General features: G+C 42.8%; 1 protein-coding gene across 1 annotated transcript in view; it reads left to right on the forward strand.

Annotated features, from left to right (window-relative positions):
* SI (sucrase-isomaltase) overlaps positions 1–21,897 on the forward strand; it is a 349,991-nt gene that overhangs the window by 99,452 nt on the left and 228,642 nt on the right. Inside the window, exon 16 of the mRNA XM_077290631.1 lies at positions 19,810–19,981. Within this exon, the coding sequence (XP_077146746.1) occupies positions 19,810–19,981 (172 nt within the window). The remainder of the gene's footprint in view (positions 1–19,809; positions 19,982–21,897) is intronic.

Consider the following 21,897-nt stretch of genomic DNA (forward strand, 5'->3'; position numbering starts at 1 on the left):
ATGTAGTATAAGTGTGTTAATGTACTAAACTGATTGCTGTCTTCCCTGGTTTCCAGCACTGCTATGGTCTTCTTCTCACTAACATGACTGAAACTCTGATTCTCCAGATCACACAGTGGTCTTTGTGCTGAAAGCCAATCTTACAACGTAATGTGCTTCTGACGCTCCATAGTCTTACATCGTAAAAGCAACTTCCAGCTTACCCATAAAATCTTGTGTGATCCAGTGAGTCCAAATTTCAGTCACATGAGCGACAGAGTGGCACTAGAAACTGAGGATGATACAGAATGGTGACTTTAGGCAGATTGAATGAATAAAACATTTGTGGAAATGCCTCTTCAAGTTGCTTTTGCCATGTTAAGCCTAGAGCTATTTAGCAGTGTGCATGTGAATAATTAAAAATGGGATATAACAAATATATTAAAATGAATAATATCATTCGAATCTATAACTCAAAGTCCTGCTGAATGTCTCCACTCTAATTTCCCTTAGATCCCTTCCTAGTTTGCAGAATGTGAAATAATTCAAGAAGCCACCTAACCCATTATCTACCAATAGGGTTGAGCGACTTTCATTTTTTTAAGATCGAGTCGGGTTTTGTGAAACCCGACTTTGTCCAGAGTCGAGTCGAGTGCAGTCGGCCGATTATCGCTAAAAGTAGGGGATCGACCGAAACGCGAAACCCAATGCAAGTCAATGGGGAAGCATAGTCGGCAGTGAGTGGAGGCCAGGAAAACACCTACAGTGCCCATTTTAATGCCAAAAACATCCATTCTTGTTTCTGAAGCTTGTCAATCTTAATTAACTTTATAATAATAGTTGGGCATAGGAAATTGGGGGTCATTTGGCAAAAGTTGTGGGGGGAGTAGGGCTGGCTCAAGTTTTTCGTGGGCCCAGGAAATGCGGACTACGTCACGGCGGTGTTGCAGGGAGAGGTAAGTATTTCAACGTTGCAAGTGCTGTGATCCTGAGCAAGCAGGGGGGGCCCACTCGTTCGCATTGGCACTGGCACAGGGCCCCTCAAAGTACGGCGGTGTGTTTGAATGGCGGGGGCGCCTCCCACCAGCAGCGACACTTTTGCGTACTCTGAGGGGCCCTGTGCCAGTGACGTCGCCAACGAGTATGCCCCCCCACCTGATGAAGGAACCTGCACTTTCATCTGCACCTTCCTCTTTGTCCCTGTGTAAGGTGGTATAACATGCGGGAAGGGGAACCTTACTTTCAGCAGGGTCAGATTCTGGCTGTGTAGAGTACAAGGGGAATGTAGTGGTCTAGGTCAATGTACCAGCAGACTCATCTAGCAGTGGCTGGGCAATGGGCAGGATGAGGAGGAAACAGATATAGGGCCAAAGAATAAAGTAGGCTAAATGCAGTTCAAAATTGGTAACAGGACTAAACAGGCGGCATTGCTTTGTTCAGTGGAGTAGCAAACCCAAGAGCAGCAGACACTGTTTCAAGGGCCTAACCACACTAGTAGGCCAAATGCAGTTTAATATCTGATAGTATAGGCCGAAAGCCAGAATGTGGAAGCTCAGCTTTGTTCAGTTGAGGACAACACCAGGAAGGGGCAGACACCTTTAGTAGGCCGGAACAGCCAATTTTTTTAAAAAACAGCAGTTAATAAGAGGCAGAAGGTAGAAGCTCAGCTTTATTCAGTTGAGGACAACACCAGGCAGGGGCAGACACCTTTAGTAGGCCGGAACAGCCAATTTCATTTTTAAAAATCGTAATTTGGAACAGAAGGTTGAAGCACAGCTTTATTCAGTTGAGGACAACACCAGGCAGGGGCAGACACCTTTAGTAGGCCGGAACAGCCAATTTCATTTTTAACAATCGTAATTTGGAACAGAAGGTTGAAGCACAGCTTTATTCAGTTGAGGACAACACCAGGCAGGGGCAGACACCTTTAGTAGGCCGGAACAGCCAATTTTAAAAAAAAACAGCAGTTAATAAGAGGCAGAAGGTAGAAGCTCAGCTTTATTCAGTTGAGGACAACACCAGGCAGGGGCAGACACCTTTAGTAGGCTGGAACAGCCAATTTTTTAAAAAAACAGCAGTTAATAAGAGGCAGAAGGTAGAAGCTCAGCTTTATTCAGTTGAGGACAACACCAGGCAGGGGCAGACACCTTTAGTAGGCCGGAACAGCCAATTTTTTAAAAAAACAGCAGTTAATAAGAGGCAGAAGGAAGTAGCTCAGCTTTATTCAGTTGCAGCTTCTTGGCAATAATATAAAGAAGACGCGACAGGACAACACTCGGTGGATGCCATATCTGTGTAATCAATGGAAAAAAACCTTTCAGTTAACTACTTGCAGGAGAAAGTTTTTGTAGCTGGTGGCCAATTTTTTTTTAAAAAAGCAGTTAATAAGAGGCCGAAGGTAGAAGCTCAGCTTTATTCAGTTGCAGCTTCTTGGCAATAATATAAAGAAGACGCGACAGGACAACACTCGGTGGATGCCATATCTGTGTTTTCAATGGAAAAAAACCTTTCAGTTAACTACTTGCAGGAGAAAGTTTTTGTAGCTGGTGGCCAATTTTTGTACTGTACCATTTTTTTGTTGTATGTGTTTTTGTTTTTAATGTTAAAATGTCTGCATTTGATATCTCTCCAGTATTTTCTTTTTTATAAGCAAAATACTGCAGTTTTACATCGGTTACATGGATACACAGGCAGCTTGGTGGTCAGTGGAGGAGTATTTAAAGTAGGGACCGCAGACAGGCTATCAAAGGCCTAAAATAACAAACAATAGGCTCATGGCAGTTTTACATCGGTTACATGGATACACGGGCAGGCAGCTTGGTGGTCAGTGGAGGAGTATTTAAAGTAGGGACCGCAGACAGGCTATCAAAGGCCTAAAATAACAAACAATAGGCTCATGGCAGTTTTACATCGGTTACATGGATACACGGGCAGCTTGGTGGTCAGTGGAGGAGTATTTAAAGTAGGGACCGCAGACAGGCTATCAAAGGCCTAAAATAACAAACAATAGGCTCATGGCAGTTTTACATCGGTTACATGGATACACAGGCAGCTTGGTGGTCAGTGGAGAAGTATTTAAAGTAGGGACCGCAGACAGGCTATCAATGGCCTAAAATAACAAACAGTAGGCTCATGGCAGTTTTACATCGGTTACATGGATACACAGGCAGCTTGGTGGTCAGTGGAGGAGTATTTAAAGTAGGGACCGCTGACAGGCTATCAAAGGCCTAAAATAACAAACAATAGGCTCATGGCAGTTTTACATCGGTTACATGGATACACAGGCAGCTTGGTGGTCAGTGGAGGAGTATTTAAAGTAGGGACCGCAGACAGGCTATCAAAGGCCTAAAATAACAAACAATAGGCTCATGGCAGTTTTACATCGGTTACATGGATACACGGGCAGCTTGGTGGTCAGTGGAGGAGTATTTAAAGTAGGGACCGCAGACAGGCTATCAAAGGCCTAAAATAACAAACAATAGGCTCATGGCAGTTTTACATCGGTTACATGGATACACAGGCAGCTTGGTGGTCAGTGGAGGAGTATTTAAAGTAGGGACCGCAGACAGGCTATCAAAGGCCTAAAATAACAAACAATAGGCTCATGGCAGTTTTACATCGGTTACATGGATACACAGGCAGCTTGGTGGTCAGTGGAGGAGTATTTAAAGTAGGGACCGCAGACAGGCTATCAAAGGCCTAAAATAACAAACAATAGGCTCATGGCAGTTTTACATCGGTTACATGGATACACGGGCAGCTTGGTGGTCAGTGGAGGAGTATTTAAAGTAGGGACCGCAGACAGGCTATCAAAGGCCTAAAATAACAAACAATAGGCTCATGGCAGTTTTACATCGGTTACATGGATACACGGGCAGGCAGCTTGGTGGTCAGTGGAGGAGTATTTAAAGTAGGGACCGCAGACAGGCTATCAAAGGCCTAAAATAACAAACAATAGGCTCATGGCAGTTTTACATCGGTTACATGGATACACGGGCAGGCAGCTTGGTGGTCAGTGGAGGAGTATTTAAAGTAGGGACCGCAGACTGGCTATCAAAGGCCTAAAATAACAAACAATAGGCTCATGGCAGTTTTACATCGGTTACATGGATACACAGGCAGCTTGGTGGTCAGTGGAGGAGTATTTAAAGTAGGGACCGCAGACAGGCTATCAAAGGCCTAAAATAACAAACAATAGGCTCATGGCAGTTTTACATCGGTTACATGGATACACAGGCAGCTTGGTGGTCAGTGGAGGAGTATTTAAAGTAGGGACCGCAGACAGGCTATCAAAGGCCTAAAATAACAAACAATAGGCTCATGGCAGTTTTACATCGGTTACATGGATACACAGGCAGCTTGGTGGTCAGTGGAGGAGTATTTAAAGTAGGGACCGCAGACAGGCTATCAAAGGCCTAAAATAACAAACAATAGGCTCATGGCAGTTTTACATCGGTTACATGGATACACAGGCAGCTTGGTGGTCAGTGGAGGAGTATTTAAAGTAGGGACCGCAGACAGGCTATCAAAGGCCTAAAATAACAAACAATAGGCTCATGGCAGTTTTACATCGGTTACATGGATACACAGGCAGCTTGGTGGTCAGTGGAGGAGTATTTAAAGTAGGGACCGCAGACAGGCTATCAATGGCCTAAAATAACAAACAATAGGCTCATGGCAGTTTTACATCGGTTACATGGATACACGGGCAGGCAGCTTGGTGGTCAGTGGAGGAGTATTTAAAGTAGGGACAGCAGACAGGCTATCAAAGGCCTAAAATAACAAACAATAGGCTCATGGCAGTTTTACATCGGTTACATGGATACACAGGCAGCTTGGTGGTCAGAGGAGGAGTATTTAAAGTAGGGACCGCAGACAGGCTATCAAAGGCCTAAAATAACAAACAATAGGCTCATGGCAGTTTTACATCGGTTACATGGATACACAGGCAGCTTGGTGGTCAGTGGAGGAGTATTTAAAGTAGGGACCGCAGACTGGCTATCAAAGGCCTAAAATAACAAACAATAGGCTCATGGCAGTTTTACATCGGTTACATGGATACACAGGCAGCTTGGTGGTCAGTGGAGGAGTATTTAAAGTAGGGACCGCAGACAGGCTATCAAAGGCCTAAAATAACAAACAATAGGCTCATGGCAGTTTTACATCGGTTACATGGATACACAGGCAGCTTGGTGGTCAGTGGAGGAGTATTTAAAGTAGGGACCGCAGACAGGCTATCAAAGGCCTAAAATAACAAACAATAGGCTCATGGCAGTTTTACATCGGTTACATGGATACACAGGCAGCTTGGTGGTCAGTGGAGGAGTATTTAAAGTAGGGACCGCAGACAGGCTATCAAAGGCCTAAAATAACAAACAATAGGCTCATGGCAGTTTTACATCGGTTACCTGGATACACAGGCAGCTTGGTGGTCAGTGGAGGAGTATTTAAAGTAGGGACCGCAGACAGGCTATCAAAGGCCTAAAATAACAAACAATAGGCTCATGGCAGTTTTACATCGGTTACATGGATACACAGGCAGCTTGGTGGTCAGTGGAGGAGTATTTAAAGTAGGGACCGCAGACAGGCTATCAATGGCCTAAAATAACAAACAATAGGCTCATGGCAGTTTTACATCGGTTACATGGATACACGGGCAGGCAGCTTGGTGGTCAGTGGAGGAGTATTTAAAGTAGGGACAGCAGACAGGCTATCAAAGGCCTAAAATAACAAACAATAGGCTCATGGCAGTTTTACATCGGTTACATGGATACACAGGCAGCTTGGTGGTCAGAGGAGGAGTATTTAAAGTAGGGACCGCAGACAGGCTATCAAAGGCCTAAAATAACAAACAATAGGCTCATGGCAGTTTTACATCGGTTACATGGATACACAGGCAGCTTGGTGGTCAGTGGAGGAGTATTTAAAGTAGGGACCGCAGACAGGCTATCAAAGGCCTAAAATAACAAACAATAGGCTCATGGCAGTTTTACATCGGTTACATGGATACACAGGCAGCTTGGTGGTCAGTGGAGGAGTATTTAAAGTAGGGACCGCAGACAGGCTATCAAAGGCCTAAAATAACAAACAATAGGCTCATGGCAGTTTTACATCAGTTACATGGATACACAGGCAGCATTGTGGTCAGTGGAGGAGTATTGCAAGGAGTGTCTGTCCCAGTGCTCCCAAAATATAAATAGATGTTAATGTCTCGCAAAACAACCAAAAAAAAAAAAGGTGGCATACTTAGGTACAGGGGTGGGCTCATCTGCTGAGTTTCTGACATAGTAATTTGGCAGTAACTATTTAATGGTGCCAATATAGGACACAGACACAGACTACTTTAAGTTGCATCATAGATGTCTACAAATTTGTATTGTCAGTGCCAGACATTGAATGATGTCAGCGAATAGACTAAAGATTGGTGGAGCTGTGCGACATAATTTTGCACGTGGTAGAGCACAGTTTGAGCTGGGGGAGGGGGGAACTCTCTTGAGGCCGGCGGGACCGCCCCAGGGCCCCTCATGTTACAACGGTGTGTCTGACGTTGGGTGCGCACCACCACCGCCAGAGACACTACATTGTACTATGAGGGACCCAGTAGCAATGCCGTCAACCGAAAGCGAGCACACCCACCTCTTCAGACAAACAGCAGTCTCACGGGTGCTTGCGCCAAGTCGCGATACCACGGCACCGTGTGGGGAGTTTGGCCATTTAGGGAGGTGTAAACATGTCGTATGCTGTACAATCAGCTGCAGCAAATTAGACATTAGAAAAGTAATTCACAGGCAAGAGCTTTTCATAGGAAAGCTAGGTGTCGGCCGGGCAAGGTGGGGCAAAAGATTTCGAAATCCAGTTGTGGTTCATTTTAATGAATGTTAGATCGTCAACATTTTGGGTAGCCAGACGAGTCCTTTTTTCGGTTAACATTGAACCTGCAGCACTGAATACTCTTTCTGATAGGACACTTGCTGCCGGGCAAGCAAGATCCTGCAATGCATATTCTGCCAATTCTGGCCAGGTGTCTAATTTTGATGCCCAGTAATCAAATGGGAATGACGGTTGAGGGAGAACATCGATAAGGGATGAAAAATAGTTAGTAACCATACTGGACAAATGTTGTCTCCTGTCACTTTCAATTGATGCAGCAGTACCTGTCCTGTCTGCGGTCATAGCAAAATCACTCCACAACCTGGTCAGAAAACCCCTCTGTCCAACGCCCCTTCTGATGTGTGCACCCCTAACACTCCTAGTCTGCTGCCCCCTGGAGCTCGTGTGAGAACGATCACGTGCGCTGTGTGCTGGGAATGCCTGAAGCAAACGGTCAACAAGAGTTGATTGTTTGGTTGCTAATATTAGTTCCAAGTTCTCATGTGGCATAATATTTTGCAATTTGCCTTTATAGCGTGGATCAAGGAGGCAGGCCAACCAGTAATCGTCATCGTTCATCATTTTCGTAATGCGTGTGTCCCTTTTTAGGATACGTAAGGCATAATCCGCCATGTGGGCCAAAGTTCCAGTTGTCAAATCTCCGGTTGTGATTGGTTGAGGGGCAGTTTCAGGCAAATCTACGTCACTTGTGTCCCTCAAAAAACCAGAACCCGGCCTTGCCACGCAACCAATTTCCAGTGCCCCCGGGAAAGCTTCCGCATTAAAAATATACTCATCCCCATCATCCTCCTCGTCCTCCACCTCCTCTTCGCCCACTACCTCATCCTGTACACTGCCCTGACCAGACAATGGCTGACTGTCATCAAGGCTTTCCTCTTCCTCTGGTGCAGACGCCTGATCCTTTATGTGCGTCAAACTTTGCATCAGCAGACGCATTAGGGGGATGCTCATGCTTATTACGGCGTTGTCTGCACTAACCAGCCGTGTGCATTCCTCAAAACACTGAAGGACTTGACACATGTCTTGTATCTTGGACCACTGCACACCTGAAAACTCCATGTCTGCCATCCTACTGCCTGCCCGTGTATGTGTATCCTCCCACAAAAACATAACAGCCCGCCTCTGTTGGCACAGTCTCTGAAGCATGTGCAGTGTTGAGTTCCACCTTGTTGCAACGTCTATGATTAGGCGATGCTGGGGAAGGTTCAAAGACCGCTGATAGGTCTGCATACGGCTGGCGTGTACAGGCGAACGTCGGATATGTGAGCAAAGTCCACGCACTTTGAGGAGCAGGTCGGAGAACCCAGGATAAGTTTTCAATAAGCACTGCACCACCAGGTTTAAGGTGTGAGCCAGGCAAGGAATGTGTTTCAGTTGGGAAAGGGAGATGGCAGCCATGAAATTCCTTCCGTTATCACTCACTACCTTGCCTGCCTCAAGATCTACTGTGCCCAGCCACGACTGCGTTTCTTGTTGCAAGAACTCGGACAGAACTTCCGCGGTGTGTCTGTTGTAGCCCAAACACTTCATAGCCAATACAGCCTGCTGACGCTTGCCAGTAGCTGGCCCATAATGGGACAACTGGTGTGCAACAGTGTCATCTGCCGATGGAGTGGTTGGCCGACTGCGGTCTGTGGAAGAGCTGTAGCTTCTGCAGGAGGACGAGGAGGAGGAGGAGGAGGGGGTGCGAATGCCTACAGCCAACTGTTTCCTAGACCGTGGGCTAGGCACAACTGTCCCGAAATTGATGTCCCCTGTGGACCCTGCATCCACCACATTCACCCAGTGTGCCGTGATGGACACATAACGTCCCTGGCCATGCCTACTGGTCCATGCATCTGTAGTCAGGTGCACCTTTGTACTCACAGATTGCCTGAGTGCATGGACGATGCGCTGTTTAACGTGCTGGTGCAGGGCTGGGATGGCTTTTCTTGAAAAAAAGTGTCGACTGGGTAGCTTGTATCGTGGTTCAGCGTACTCCATCAGGGCTTTGAAAGCTTCGCTTTCAACTAACCGGTAGGGCATCATCTCTAACGAGATTAGTCTAGCTATGTGGGCGTTAAAACCCTGTGTACGCGGATGCGAGGATAAGTACTTCCTTTTTCTAACCAGAGTCTCATGTAGTGTGAGCTGAACTGGAGAGATGGAGATCGTGGAACTTGCGGGTGTGCCGGTGGACCTGGCAGACTGAGAGACGGTTGGAGACGGTATTGTTTCCGCCGGTGCCCTAGATGCAATATTTCCTCCTACAAAACTGGAGATTCCCTGACCCTGACTGCTTTTGGCTGTCAAAGAAACCTGCACAGATACTGCCGGTGGTGCGGAAAATGGTGGCCTTACAGTGCCGGAAGGGATGTTGCGTTGCTGACTAGCTTCATTGGCCGAGGGTGCTACAACCTTAAGGGACGTTTGGTAGTTAGTCCAGGCTTGAAAATGCATGGTGGTTAAGTGTCTATGCATGCAACTAGTATTGAGACTTTTCAGATTCTGACCTCTGCTTAAGCTAGTTGAACATTTTTGACAGATGACTTTGCGCTGATCAATTGGATGTTGTTTAAAAAAATGCCAGACTGCACTCTTCCTAGCATCGGATCCCTTTTCAGGGATTGCAGACTGAGCTTTAACCGGATGGCCACGCTGTCCTCCAACAGGTTTTGGCTTTGACACACGTTTTGGGCCAGATACGGGCCCGGCAGATGGAACCTGTTGCGATGTTGATGCCTGCTGCGGCCCCTCCTCCACCTCCGCTTCTGAACTACTGCCGCCTGCACCCTGTTCCCCCAATAGCTACCAATCGGGATCAACAACTGGGTCATCTATTACCTCCTCTTCGAGCTCGTGTGCAACTTCGTCTGTGTCACTGTGTCGGTCGGTGGTATAGCGTTCGTGGCGGGCCAACATAGTCTCATCAGGGTCTGATTGCGGATCAGTACCCTGAGAGGGCAATGTTGTGGTCTCAGTCAAAGGAGCAGCATAGTACTCTGGCTGTGCCTGTGCATCAGTGCACTCCATGTCAGAATCTACTTGTAATGGGCATGGCCTGTTAAGTGTTTCACTTTCTAAGCCAGGGACGGTATGTGTAAAGAGCTCCATGGAGTAACCCGTTGTGTCGCCTGCTGCATCCTCCTCTCTTGTTGTTGTTTTTGCTGAGGAGGACAAGGAAGCGACTTGTCCCTGACCGTCCACATGCGACGCACTGCTTTTACATTTACCAGTTTCAGAAGAGGAGGCAAAAGAGCTAGAGGCTGAGTCTGCAATGTAAGCCAAAACTTGCTGTTGCTGCTCCGGCTTTAAAAGCGGTTTTCCGACTCCCAGAAAAGAAAGCTTTCGAGGCCTTGTGTAGCCAGACGACGAAACAGCCTCCACAGCTCCAGACTTAGGTGAAATATTTTTATCCCCACGACCACCTGATGCTCCACTACCACTACCATCATTACCAGCTGACAATGAACGCCCACGGCCACGACCTCTTGTACCAGACTTCCTCATTGTTTGAAAAACTTAACCAAATTAACTTTATTTGTTGCTGTCAAACAACTTACACGTTGAGCTATAACTTCAGTATGATTTCAATATCCCTTAACAGGTTGGTGAGACCACAAGGAAAATCAGGCACAATGTTACACACTCTGTTTTCTGTGGCACCAAATCACAGAGATGACACACACGCAGGACTGTCACTCAAGCACAAATGTCAATATTAATCTCCCACATATTTTTTTTTTTTTTTTTCCTCAGGGAGACTTTAGAAACCAAATAAGATAAAATGTTTTTTTCAGGGAGACTTTAGAAACCAAATAATAAAATAAAAAAAAAAGGCTTTCTATGGCCCACTGAATGAGAGATGGCACACACAGGAGTGGCACACAAGCCCTGACTGAGGCCAATATTTTTCTCCCACTGATTGATGTAGTGTTTTTTTTAAAGGTAGATTTTAGAACCCAAATCAAGCAAAAAATAAATAGGCTTTCTATGGCCCACTGAGTGAGAGATGGCACACACAGGAGTGGCACACAAGCCCTGACTGAGGCCAATATTTTTCTCCCACTGATTGATGTAGTGATTTTTTTAAAGGTAGATTTTAGAACCCAAATCAAGCAAAAAATAAATAGGCTTTCTATGGCCCACTGAGTGAGAGATGGCACACACAGGAGTGGCACACAAGCCCTGACTGAGGCCAATATTTTTCTACCACTGATTGATGTAGTGTTTTTTTTTCAGGTAGATGTTCGAACCCAAATCAAGCAAAAAAATAAATAGGCTTTCTATGGCCCACTGAGTGAGAGATGGCACACACAGGAGTGACACACAAGCCCTGACTAAGGCCAATATTTTTCTCCCACTGATTGATGGAGTTTTTTTTTTTTTAAGGTAGATTTTCGAACCCAAATCAAGGAAAAAAATAAATAGGCTTTCTATGGCCCACAATTTGAGAGAGAGAGGTGGCACACCCAGGAGTCAAGACTGGCATACAAGCTGAAAGGGCAATATTAATCTCCCACTGTTTTTTTATTTTTTTTATTTTTTTTCAGGGAGACTTTAGAAACCAAATAATAATTAAAAAAAAAAGGCTTTCTATGGCCCACTGAGTGAGAGATGGCACACACAGGAGTCAGGAGTGGCACACAAGCCCTGACTGAGGCCAATATTTTTCTACCACTGATTGATGTAGTGATTTTTTTAAAGGTAGATTTTAGAACCCAAATCAAGCAAAAAATAAATAGGCTTTCTATGGCCCACTGAGTGAGAGATGGCACACACAGGAGTGGCACACAAGCCCTGACTGAGGCCAATATGTTTCTCCCACTGATTGATGTAGTGTTTTTTTTTAAGGTAGATTTTAGAACCCAAATCAAGCAAAAAAATAAATAGGCTTTCTATGGCCCACTGAGTGAGAGATGGCACACACAGGAGTGACACACAAGCCCTGACTGAGGCCAATATTTTTCTACCACTGATTGATGGAGTGTTTTTTTTTAAGGTAGATTTTCGAACCCAAATCAAGGAAAAAAATAAATAGGCTTTCTATGGCCCACAATTTGAGAGAGAGAGGTGGCACACCCAGGAGTCAAGACTGGCACACAAGCTGAAAGGGCAATATTAATCTCCCACTGTTTTTTTTTTTACTTTTTTTTTTCAGGGAGACTTTAGAAACCAAATAATAAAATTTTTTTTAAAAAAAGGCTTTCTATGGCCCACTGAATGAGAGATGGCACACACAGGAGTGGCACACAAGCCCTGACTGAGGCCAATATTTTTCTACCACTGATTGATGTAGTGTTTTTTTTTTTCAGGTAGATTTTCGAACCCAAATCAAGGAAAAAAATAAATAGGCTTTCTATGGCCCACTGAGTGAGAGATGGCACACACAGGAGTGGCACACAAGCCCTGACTGAGGCCAATATTTTTCTACCACTGATTGATGGAGTGTTTTTTTTAAGGTAGATTTTCGAACCCAAATCAAGGAAAAAAATAAATAGGCTTTCTATGGCCCACAATTTGAGAGAGAGAGGTGGCACACCCAGGAGTCAAGACTGCCACATAAGCTGAAAGGGCAATATTAATCTCCCACTGTTTTTTTTTTTATTTTTTTTTTTCAGGGAGACTTTAGAAACCAAATAATAATAATAAAAAAAAAAGGCTTTCTATGGCCCACTGAATGAGAGATGGCACACACAGGAGTGGCACACAAGCCCTGACTGAGGCCAATATTTTTCTACCACTGATTGATGTAGTGTTTTTTTTTCAGGTAGATTTTCGAACCCAAATCAAGGAAAAAAATAAATAGGCTTTCTATGGCCCACTGAGTGAGAGATGGCACACACAGGAGTGGCACACAAGCCCTGACTGAGGCCAATATTTTTCTACCACTGATTGATGTAGTGTTTTTTTTAAAGGTAGATTTTAGAACCCAAATCAAGGAAAAAAATAAATAGGCTTTCTATGGCCCACTGAGTGAGAGATGGCACACACAGGAGTGGCACACAAGCCCTGACTGAGGCCAATATTTTTCTCCCACTGATTGATGTAGTGTTTTTTTGTTAAGGTAGATTTTCGAACCCAAATCAAGCAAAAAAATAAATAGGCTTTCTATGGCCCACTGAGTGAGAGATGGCACACACAGGAGTGGCACACAAGCCCTGACTGAGGCCAATATTTTTCTCCCACTGATTGATGTAGTGTTTTTTTGTTAAGGTAGATTTTCGAACCCAAATCAAGGAAAAAAATAAATAGGCTTTCTATGGCCCACTGAGTGAGAGATGGCACACACAGGAGTGGCACACAAGCCCTGACTGAGGCCAATATTTTTCTCCCACTGATTGATGTAGTGTTTTTTTTAAAGGTAGATTTTAGAACCCAAATCAAGCAAAAAATAAATAGGCTTTCGATGGCCCACTGAGTGAGAGATGGCACACACAGGAGTCAGGAGTGGCACACAAGCCCTGACTGAGGCCAATATTTTTCTCCCACTGATTGATGTAGTGATTTTTTTAAAGGTAGATTTTAGAACCCAAATCAAGCAAAAAATAAATAGGCTTTCTATGGCCCACTGAGTGAGAGATGGCACACACAGGAGTGGCACACAAGCCCTGACTGAGGCCAATATTTTTCTACCACTGATTGATGTAGTGTTTTTTTTTCAGGTAGATTTTCGAACCCAAATCAAGGAAAAAAATAAATAGGCTTTCTATGGCCCACTGAGTGAGAGATGGCACACACAGGAGTGACACACAAGCCCTGACTGAGGCCAATATTTTTCTCCCACTGATTGATGGAGTTTTTTTTTTTAAGGTAGATTTTCGAACCCAAATCAAGGAAAAAAATAAATAGGCTTTCTATGGCCCACAATTTGAGAGAGAGAGGTGGCACACCCAGGAGTCAAGACTGGCACACAAGCTGAAAGGGCAATATTAATCTCCCACTGTTTTTTTATTTTTTTTATTTTTTTTCAGGGAGACTATAGAAACCAAATAATAATAAAATAAAAAAAAGGCTTTCTATGGCCCACTGAGTGAGAGATGGCACACACAGGAGTCAGGAGTGGCACACAAGCCCTGACTGAGGCCAATATTTTTCTCCCACTGATTGATGTAGTGATTTTTTTAAAGGTAGATTTTAGAACCCAAATCAAGCAAAAAATAAATAGGCTTTCTATGGCCCACTGAGTGAGAGATGGCACACACAGGAGTGGCACACAAGCCCTGACTGAGGCCAATATGTTTCTCCCACTGATTGATGTAGTGTTTTTTTTTAAGGTAGATTTTAGAACCCAAATCAAGCAAAAAAATAAATAGGCTTTCTATGGCCCACTGAGTGAGAGATGGCACACACAGGAGTGACACACAAGCCCTGACTGAGGCCAATATTTTTCTCCCACTGATTGATGGAGTGTTTTTTTTTCTTAAGGTAGATTTTTGAACCCAAATCAAGGAAAAAAATAAATAGGCTTTCTATGGCCCACAATTTGAGAGAGAGAGGTGGCACACCCAGGATTCAAGACTGGCACACAAGCTGAAAGGGCAATATTAATCTCCCACTGTTTTTTTTTTTATTTTTTTTTTATTCAGGGAGACTTTAGAAACCAAATAATAATAATAAAAAAAAAGGCTTTCTATGGCCCACTGAATGAGAGATGGCACACACAGGAGTGGCACACAAGCCCTGACTGAGGCCAATATTTTTCTACCACTGATTGATGTAGTGTTTTTTTTTCAGGTAGATTTTTGAACCCAAATCAAGGAAAAAAATAAATAGGCTTTCTATGGCCCACTGAGTGAGAGATGGCACACACAGGGATGGCACTCTAGCAGAAATGCCAATCTTAATCTCCCACAAAAAAAAAAAAAAAAAACAGGGACTGTCCTACAATTACTATCTCCCTGCAGTAATCTCAGCCAGGTATGGCAGGCAGCAATAGGAGTGGACTGATGCACAAATTAAATAAAAAGTGTGGACAAACAAAAAAGATAGCTGTGCAGAAAGGAAGGAACAAGAGGATATGTGCTTTGAAAAAAGCAGTTGGTTTCCACAGTGGCGTACACACAGCAATACAGCTATCACAGAGCCTTTTAGGGCAGCCCAATGAGCTACAGCGCTGAGAGAAAAAAAAAATTTAGCTTCCACTGTCCCTGCACACCGAAGGTGGTGTTGGACAGTGGAAATCGCTACAGCACAAGCGGTTTGGTGGTTAGTGGACCCTGCCTAACGCTCTCCCTGCTTGTGACGAAGCGGCAGCAACCTCTCCCTAAGCTCAGATCAGCAGCAGTGAGATGGCGGTCGGCGGGAACGCCCCTTTATAGCCCCTGTGACGCCGCAGACAGCAAGCCAATCACTGCAATGCCCTTCTCTAAGATGGTGGGGACCAGGACCTATGTCATAACGCTGCCCACACTCTGCGTTCACCTTCATTGGCTGAGAAATGGCGCTTTTCGCGTCATTGAAACGCGACTTTGGCGCGAAAGTCGTGTACCGCATGGCCGACAAGCACAGGGGTCGGATCGGGTTTCATGAGACGCCGACTTAGCCAAAAGTCGGCGACTTTTGAAAATGAACGTCCCGTTTCGCTCAACCCTATCTACCAAGGTCCTTTTTTTGGGACGCCTAATCTTTTGCTTCTAGCAACTAAGATTTTATAATTTTTATAATTAGGAAATCATGTCATTGTCATTTTTAATTGAATATTGGGATGCCCTTTTCTGAAAAATCTGTAAAATGAAAATTTCTAATTTGGCAAGTAATGGGTTAAAAGCATCAGTCATTCCAGGTGGCTTTTTAGAATAGATTGTATTGTGTGTTTACCGTAAATTAAGAATACCCTCATCTCTGGCCATTACATGATTTGGATTCAGCAATTTTCACTAATTTTCCATGAAACTTCAGCTCTCTGTGAGATAAAGGGTGCCGACTAGCCGCTATGATGTCTCCCATAAGCTTTGCACAGAAACATTAGGATTCCTGCTTTTATTTCCCTGTTTAGCACACAGACAAATGTAACAGCAGTAAAAAAGACATACTGCAGGACTAAGCAATGCACCCATAAATCCAGTTTTGGTAAAAGCTGAATTATAATTAGATTTATCAATTATCTCATTTTTAAGATGGAAAACAGGTTATCTATATTCAAGATGTTTAAACACAAAAGTTTTTTAATCAAGCCATTCAAAAATTATCCTTTTTTAGGGAGCAGGAACAGTCTAGCTGTTTTCAAAGTGAAGATAAAATGCACAATGAAACAAGACGTGCCAAAAATGAACTCTATTTTTGGAGTTGTTTCATGTTTGTACCTTCAAGAGAGTACACGACCCAGGAGCAGTACATTTATTTGTAAAACACTGCTTTTTGGTCTATATGTTCATGCTTCCCTGCATATGTATTGCACTCCTGCCCTCTCCCTTCCCCATAGACATAGAGTATACTGGGAGGTGTAACCTGACACCTCAGTGGGCAGACTAGCCATTTTGCTTTAATTAAGATGATACTAAATTGATTTTCGAGAGTGAATGATGAGCTCAGGAAGTAAGGAACAGTGGAAAAAATGGCTGATAGTTGGAGAAGGAATCAGTTTTCACTGGTTACAAAGTTTCTTATACTCGCTTGTACTAATGATTTATGCAAAGTTAGTTGAAACAACAGTGAACATTTACAAAATGACTTACATAGAATCTAAAGTATTTACAATATTTTATATGTGATAAACATTATAATCTCCCCCAAAGCAATCCCTTTCTCAAAAAGAGGGGTAGCATGTCACAAGAACTGTAACATACTTACCTCAAAAGTAATGGAACGTCTTAGAGGATATACAAATGTTTTTGCAGAAAGAGATAAAAGTATTTTTTTATTAAATTATTTAAATAATAACATACACAATAATTAATAAAAGGGTGCCTCTAGCCTTGAGGGAAACACAGCTCCAAATTACCATATATAATTAAAGAAAGGGCACATTGTAATATGATATTTATGATATTTGCCGAATAAAGAAAAATATATATTCATTCTATAGCATGATGTTGATAGCATTGTATCTGACACAATTGAGGGCAGAAAAAATAGTTTTCACTTGTTAATATAATAAATACCTATTGTTGTGTGCAGCATCTATGTTAGGGCTGGCGGAACGCACTAAATAAAATATGATAATAAAGTGCGTTCGCCACCCGGGGTTCACCGTGCAGAGATGGCAAACTGCAGCTAAGAGGACAATGGCGAAACTAGCATTGAGAGTAAATGACTCACACTGAGTTAATGTCACTCAGTGGAGAATCACGTGGCTGTGCCAATCGCACACAACAAAGGGGAAGGAACTCAGAAACAGGACTGTGTTTATCGGCACATAGCTGCCAAGTGGATATGGCGCTAAACACGTTCCCTGTTAGCTTCACGGTGTACGCAAGCCCCACTGGGGCAATGGAACCAGCAATGGACTCCAAACACAGTGCGAGCATACACAGAACTCCTCTCCGGAGAAGCCGGAATTCTAAAGGCTCAACGCTAGCCCTGAACCCGGACACACAATCTCCTCTCCGGAGGAGCCGGAATTCTAAAGGCACTAGGCCTGCCCTGAGCACATTCAACTGAGTCCACAGTACCGTTAGGTTCCTCACAAACACAGAACATGAATGATCTTAGCACACCAATGGGCACGCCAAAGATCCTTTTATAGATTTTGTCAATCAGACAGAACCTTGCTCGTGGACCAATCTGGAGCCGGACCAGGACCTCAACATGTGACAGCCGATGACCAAAGAGAAGTCGCCTCACGAGCATGCCCAGTAGAACGAAACCTGGACTTAGTCTCAAAAGAGATCACTCGCTGCAGTCAATAATTAGTTACTATAGCTGAACCCGGATAGGCAGCAGTAACTATGCTCACAGACTGAGTCTGAGCAAGATGCCAAGACCGACATCTTTGCTGAGCAGCATTCACTGTGGTTGAAACTGAATGGGGGATCACAGGAGAAGACATTGCTTGGGATCCATCCTGTGCTGCGAGAGAATCCCGGCACCTAACAATGTAAACTGAAATCTCCATATAAACAGTGCGTTCCCAGCATGCATCAAAAATCAAAAGAAACATGAGAACCTAGTCAAATACAGCTATACCAGTGTGCCATTATAAATATAATAACAAAATTATGGGTATATTAAAAGAACATTAAGTGTACTAATCACATGGGTTGAAATGGAAAAGGAGCTGCATCCCTCCACACTGACACATGTTTTGCCATTGCTTCTTCTGGGGGCGTTTCCCCTTTGCTTTACATGCCACCGAAAGAAGCAATTAAGAAGCGTGCATTGGGGTGAAGGGATGCATCTCCTATTCGCATTTTAACTCGTGATTAGCACACTTAATATTCAGGTAATATACCCATAATTGTATTCTTATTTTTATATTGGCACACTTGTATAGCTATATTTGACTGGGTTCACGTTTTTCTTTTGTTTTTTTATGCATACAGTGAGCGCATTGTTTATATGGGCTTTTTCAGCACTTAAGGATAGGCACTTATTATCATGGCAAATGAAAATTTATTTTTAGGCCATCAGTTGTGCCATGTGCAACGTTATCAACATCATGCTATCTCTTGAATTCATATATTTCTTGAAAAAAATGGAATAGAACCCGCGCTTTAAGGAGAAGAAAATGGATAGTACTGGAAAAATCCAAAGATACAAGATAAGAAGAAATATCCCAAGAAGAGTAAGGCGTGGTCTCCGCCGCACAACGGGGGCAGCGGATGCATTTTTCCCACGCATCCGCTGCCCCATTGTGAGGTGTGGGGAAGTGCGGGGAGGTGGGGGCGGAGTTCCGGCCGCACATGCGCGGTCGGAAAAAGCGGACCGTCGGGAGCAAAAAACGTTACATGTAACGTTTTTTTCTCCCGACGGTCCGCTACCACACGCCAAAGCGTCGCAAAACGGACGCACCGTTTGGCAATGTGTCGCAAATGCGTCGCTAATGTTAGTCTATGACGAAAAAACGTATCCAGCAAGAACTTTTGCTGGATGCGTAGTTTCGGCAAAACGACGCATTTGCGACGTATTGCAGTTAACGCTAGTGTGAAAGTAGCCTTACAATACTGCTCAACTAAAGGAACAGTAGTGGCAACAATCCAAAAACCTGCGATTAATCTCTAAACTGCCCACCTCTTGAATATACAAGCATATTACCAGCAAGACAATTGTGGCTGCCAGCTTACCTAGGTGTATGAGGTGCTGCAGCGTGCTGATTCCAGGCTGCAGATACCTGGGGCTGCGGCCCTATCTGTATCAGGTGGTGAAACCCTACTGGCGGTATATTTCTTGATTTGGGAAATATCATATTACAATGTGCACTTACTTTAATTATAAATGGTAATTCAGAGATGGGTTCTCTCAAGGCTGGATGCACCCTTTTGTTAATTATTGTGTATGTCATTATTAAAATAATTTAATAAAGCAAATACTTTTTATCCCTTTGTGCAAAAACACTTATTTATCCTCTAAGAAGTTCCATTACTTTGGAACCTAGTGTTTTAGAATATTTTATATGTGCAAACTTTACATTTCTAAAGTTTGTTTTACTTTTACCATTGATTTTTCTGACTAACACGGTACAACATTATTCTTGCTTTTTTTCCATCATTACTTTTAACATGAAAAACTTCTAGGCTAAAGAAATTGGTAAGCCACTGTATATTAAAATGAACTATTTTACATTTACTAGAGATGTATATACAGTATGTAAACTAATGGAAAATACAAAATTCTAATTTTCTATCACAGTATAGTGCCCAGAACCCTGTGGTATATTATTTTTAGAAATATTATGAGCAGAAATGTCATCGCATTTGTCAATATGTAACATATTCAAAAGCAGAAGAATGATTACAGCATACATGTGATCAAGACAATAGTTGCAGCGAGCTACATTTTATAATGGCTTTTCATTTTCAGAGCCATCAAAGCTGTTTTCCCTGGAAAAAGAAGCATCATTTTCTCTCGATCTACGTTTGCTGGATCAGGCAAATACTCAGGACATTGGCTTGGAGATAATGCTGCCAACTGGAATGATATTAAATGGGCTATACCAGGAATGCTTGAGTTCAGTCTTTTTGGAATACCTTATGTAAGCACATTACAAAAATAAGCCTGAAAAACAAACCGTCATCTATGGGAATTAGCACTAAATTGTGTTTATTTGTGTAGAACATCATGATGCATTTCGTTGCCAATTGGATGTTTTAGTGACAGTCAACATTGAGATCATCAGGAAAATAGGCAGCTACATATTTCAGTGGCAACGATGCTTTGTAAGCAGATGTCTATTATACATAGATAATACATAGTCTACCATGAAATTAAATGCTAGAATATCAGTCTACACAAATTCATTAAATCATTTAAATTGTTTATTACATTTTTTTTGCACCGTTACAAATTATTGTGAAATTATGGGGAATCATTTATATCTATATACATAAAGGTAGAATAAAAGTCCAATAACACTTTTTTACTTGCAGAAATTGTATCATATTCTTGGCGTATTTTAACTTTTTTATTGAAAAAATGCATAGCTAATAATTTCCTCATACTTAGCATTATACTTAAAAAAGAGCATTATGATATCACAGCAAAAAATATAAATACTCTACCATCCGTTTAATATCTATCCAATCTGGTCTCCAGACAGTATGCACGCAATAATGGTAGCTCACACTCTGTTTAAACCTTAGTCAGATGACCTTTTTCTTGTCGAATATGAACAAAAGGACAGATTTTTATCAGTTTTCCGGATTCGATTTTCAACAGTATTTGGGCATTGTGTTTTTTTTTTACATCAATGATTTTGTTGTACCCCCAAAAATGCTTTTTCTACCCATTAAATTGTTACAAACAGACAGCACACATATTGTAAATAAGTGCCATCTGTGTGCTTTCCATTATTTTCTCAGACCCATAGACTTGTATGACATCTCCATGACGCTCTAAAAGCAGCTCTGTAGACTATGATAGTTATGAGTTCTATCCATGAAAAACTCAGATAGGTCAGGTACATGAACAACAAGTCTGAATGAGGCTTTATGGATTTGCAGACAATAAGTATACTCAGGCTCGGACTGGCCCACAGGGTAACAGGGGAATCCCCCGGTGGGCCCCTGTGTAGATCTGGGCCCCCAACCCCACCGTATGGGCAGCACTTGGCATAATTCACTTGATTTACTGTGTACAGAAAAAAGCAGCATCTCATCATTTATTAACCACGCTACCCAGTTTATTATTATATAGAGATATAGGTACATTTGTGAACAAATGTAGTGTAATATTTGCATACAGGTTAAAAGTGGGCCCCAAAAGTCATTGTTACTGGTGGGCCCTTGTCACCCCAGTCCGTCACTGAGTATACTAGAAAAATACTATAAAACATGCTCTCCAGTGCGATCCATAGGTAGTAACTGTGTAAGTCATTGTACAATGAGATACAAGGCAGCCAACAAGAGATGTGACTAGGTACACTTTGTTCTTTCCTTTACAGTGGAATTATTTTAGATAATTTTTCCCCAAAATGCATTTTCCTAAAAAATTCTTACCTGTATGGCACAATAGGTAACTAAAAATCTACCTTTAAAAAGTCTAAATGTTACTTTTATTTCATTTATTTCAAAGTGAAATAATTCCATAAGTTGAAAAGCTGACCAGTTATACATTCTCTGTCAGTAGATTATGTATAACCCACAATGCCATTTGTTGGGAGAAAAGCATTCGCACCTTTGTGAAATGCTGGCATAGTATCTGCCATTACTTCCTCTTGCAGTAGGATTCTCCACACTCTGACTACCCTTACTGTAAAGAACCCTTACTGTAAAGAACCCTTACTGTAAGATTTTGTTTTATCAGATATGTAGTTATGGGATTTTCTCAGAATACATATTTTTCACCTATACATTGGACATATAATATATATATATATATCATTGCTCAAGGCTCAGTGCTGGGAAGCTTTCCGATCATTAAAAGTAGGACATGTTTAGAAGGAATCTGTTA

The sequence above is a fragment of the Ranitomeya variabilis genome, chromosome 2, assembly GCF_051348905.1.
Source record: "Ranitomeya variabilis isolate aRanVar5 chromosome 2, aRanVar5.hap1, whole genome shotgun sequence".
Classification (NCBI taxonomy): domain Eukaryota; kingdom Metazoa; phylum Chordata; class Amphibia; order Anura; family Dendrobatidae; genus Ranitomeya; species Ranitomeya variabilis.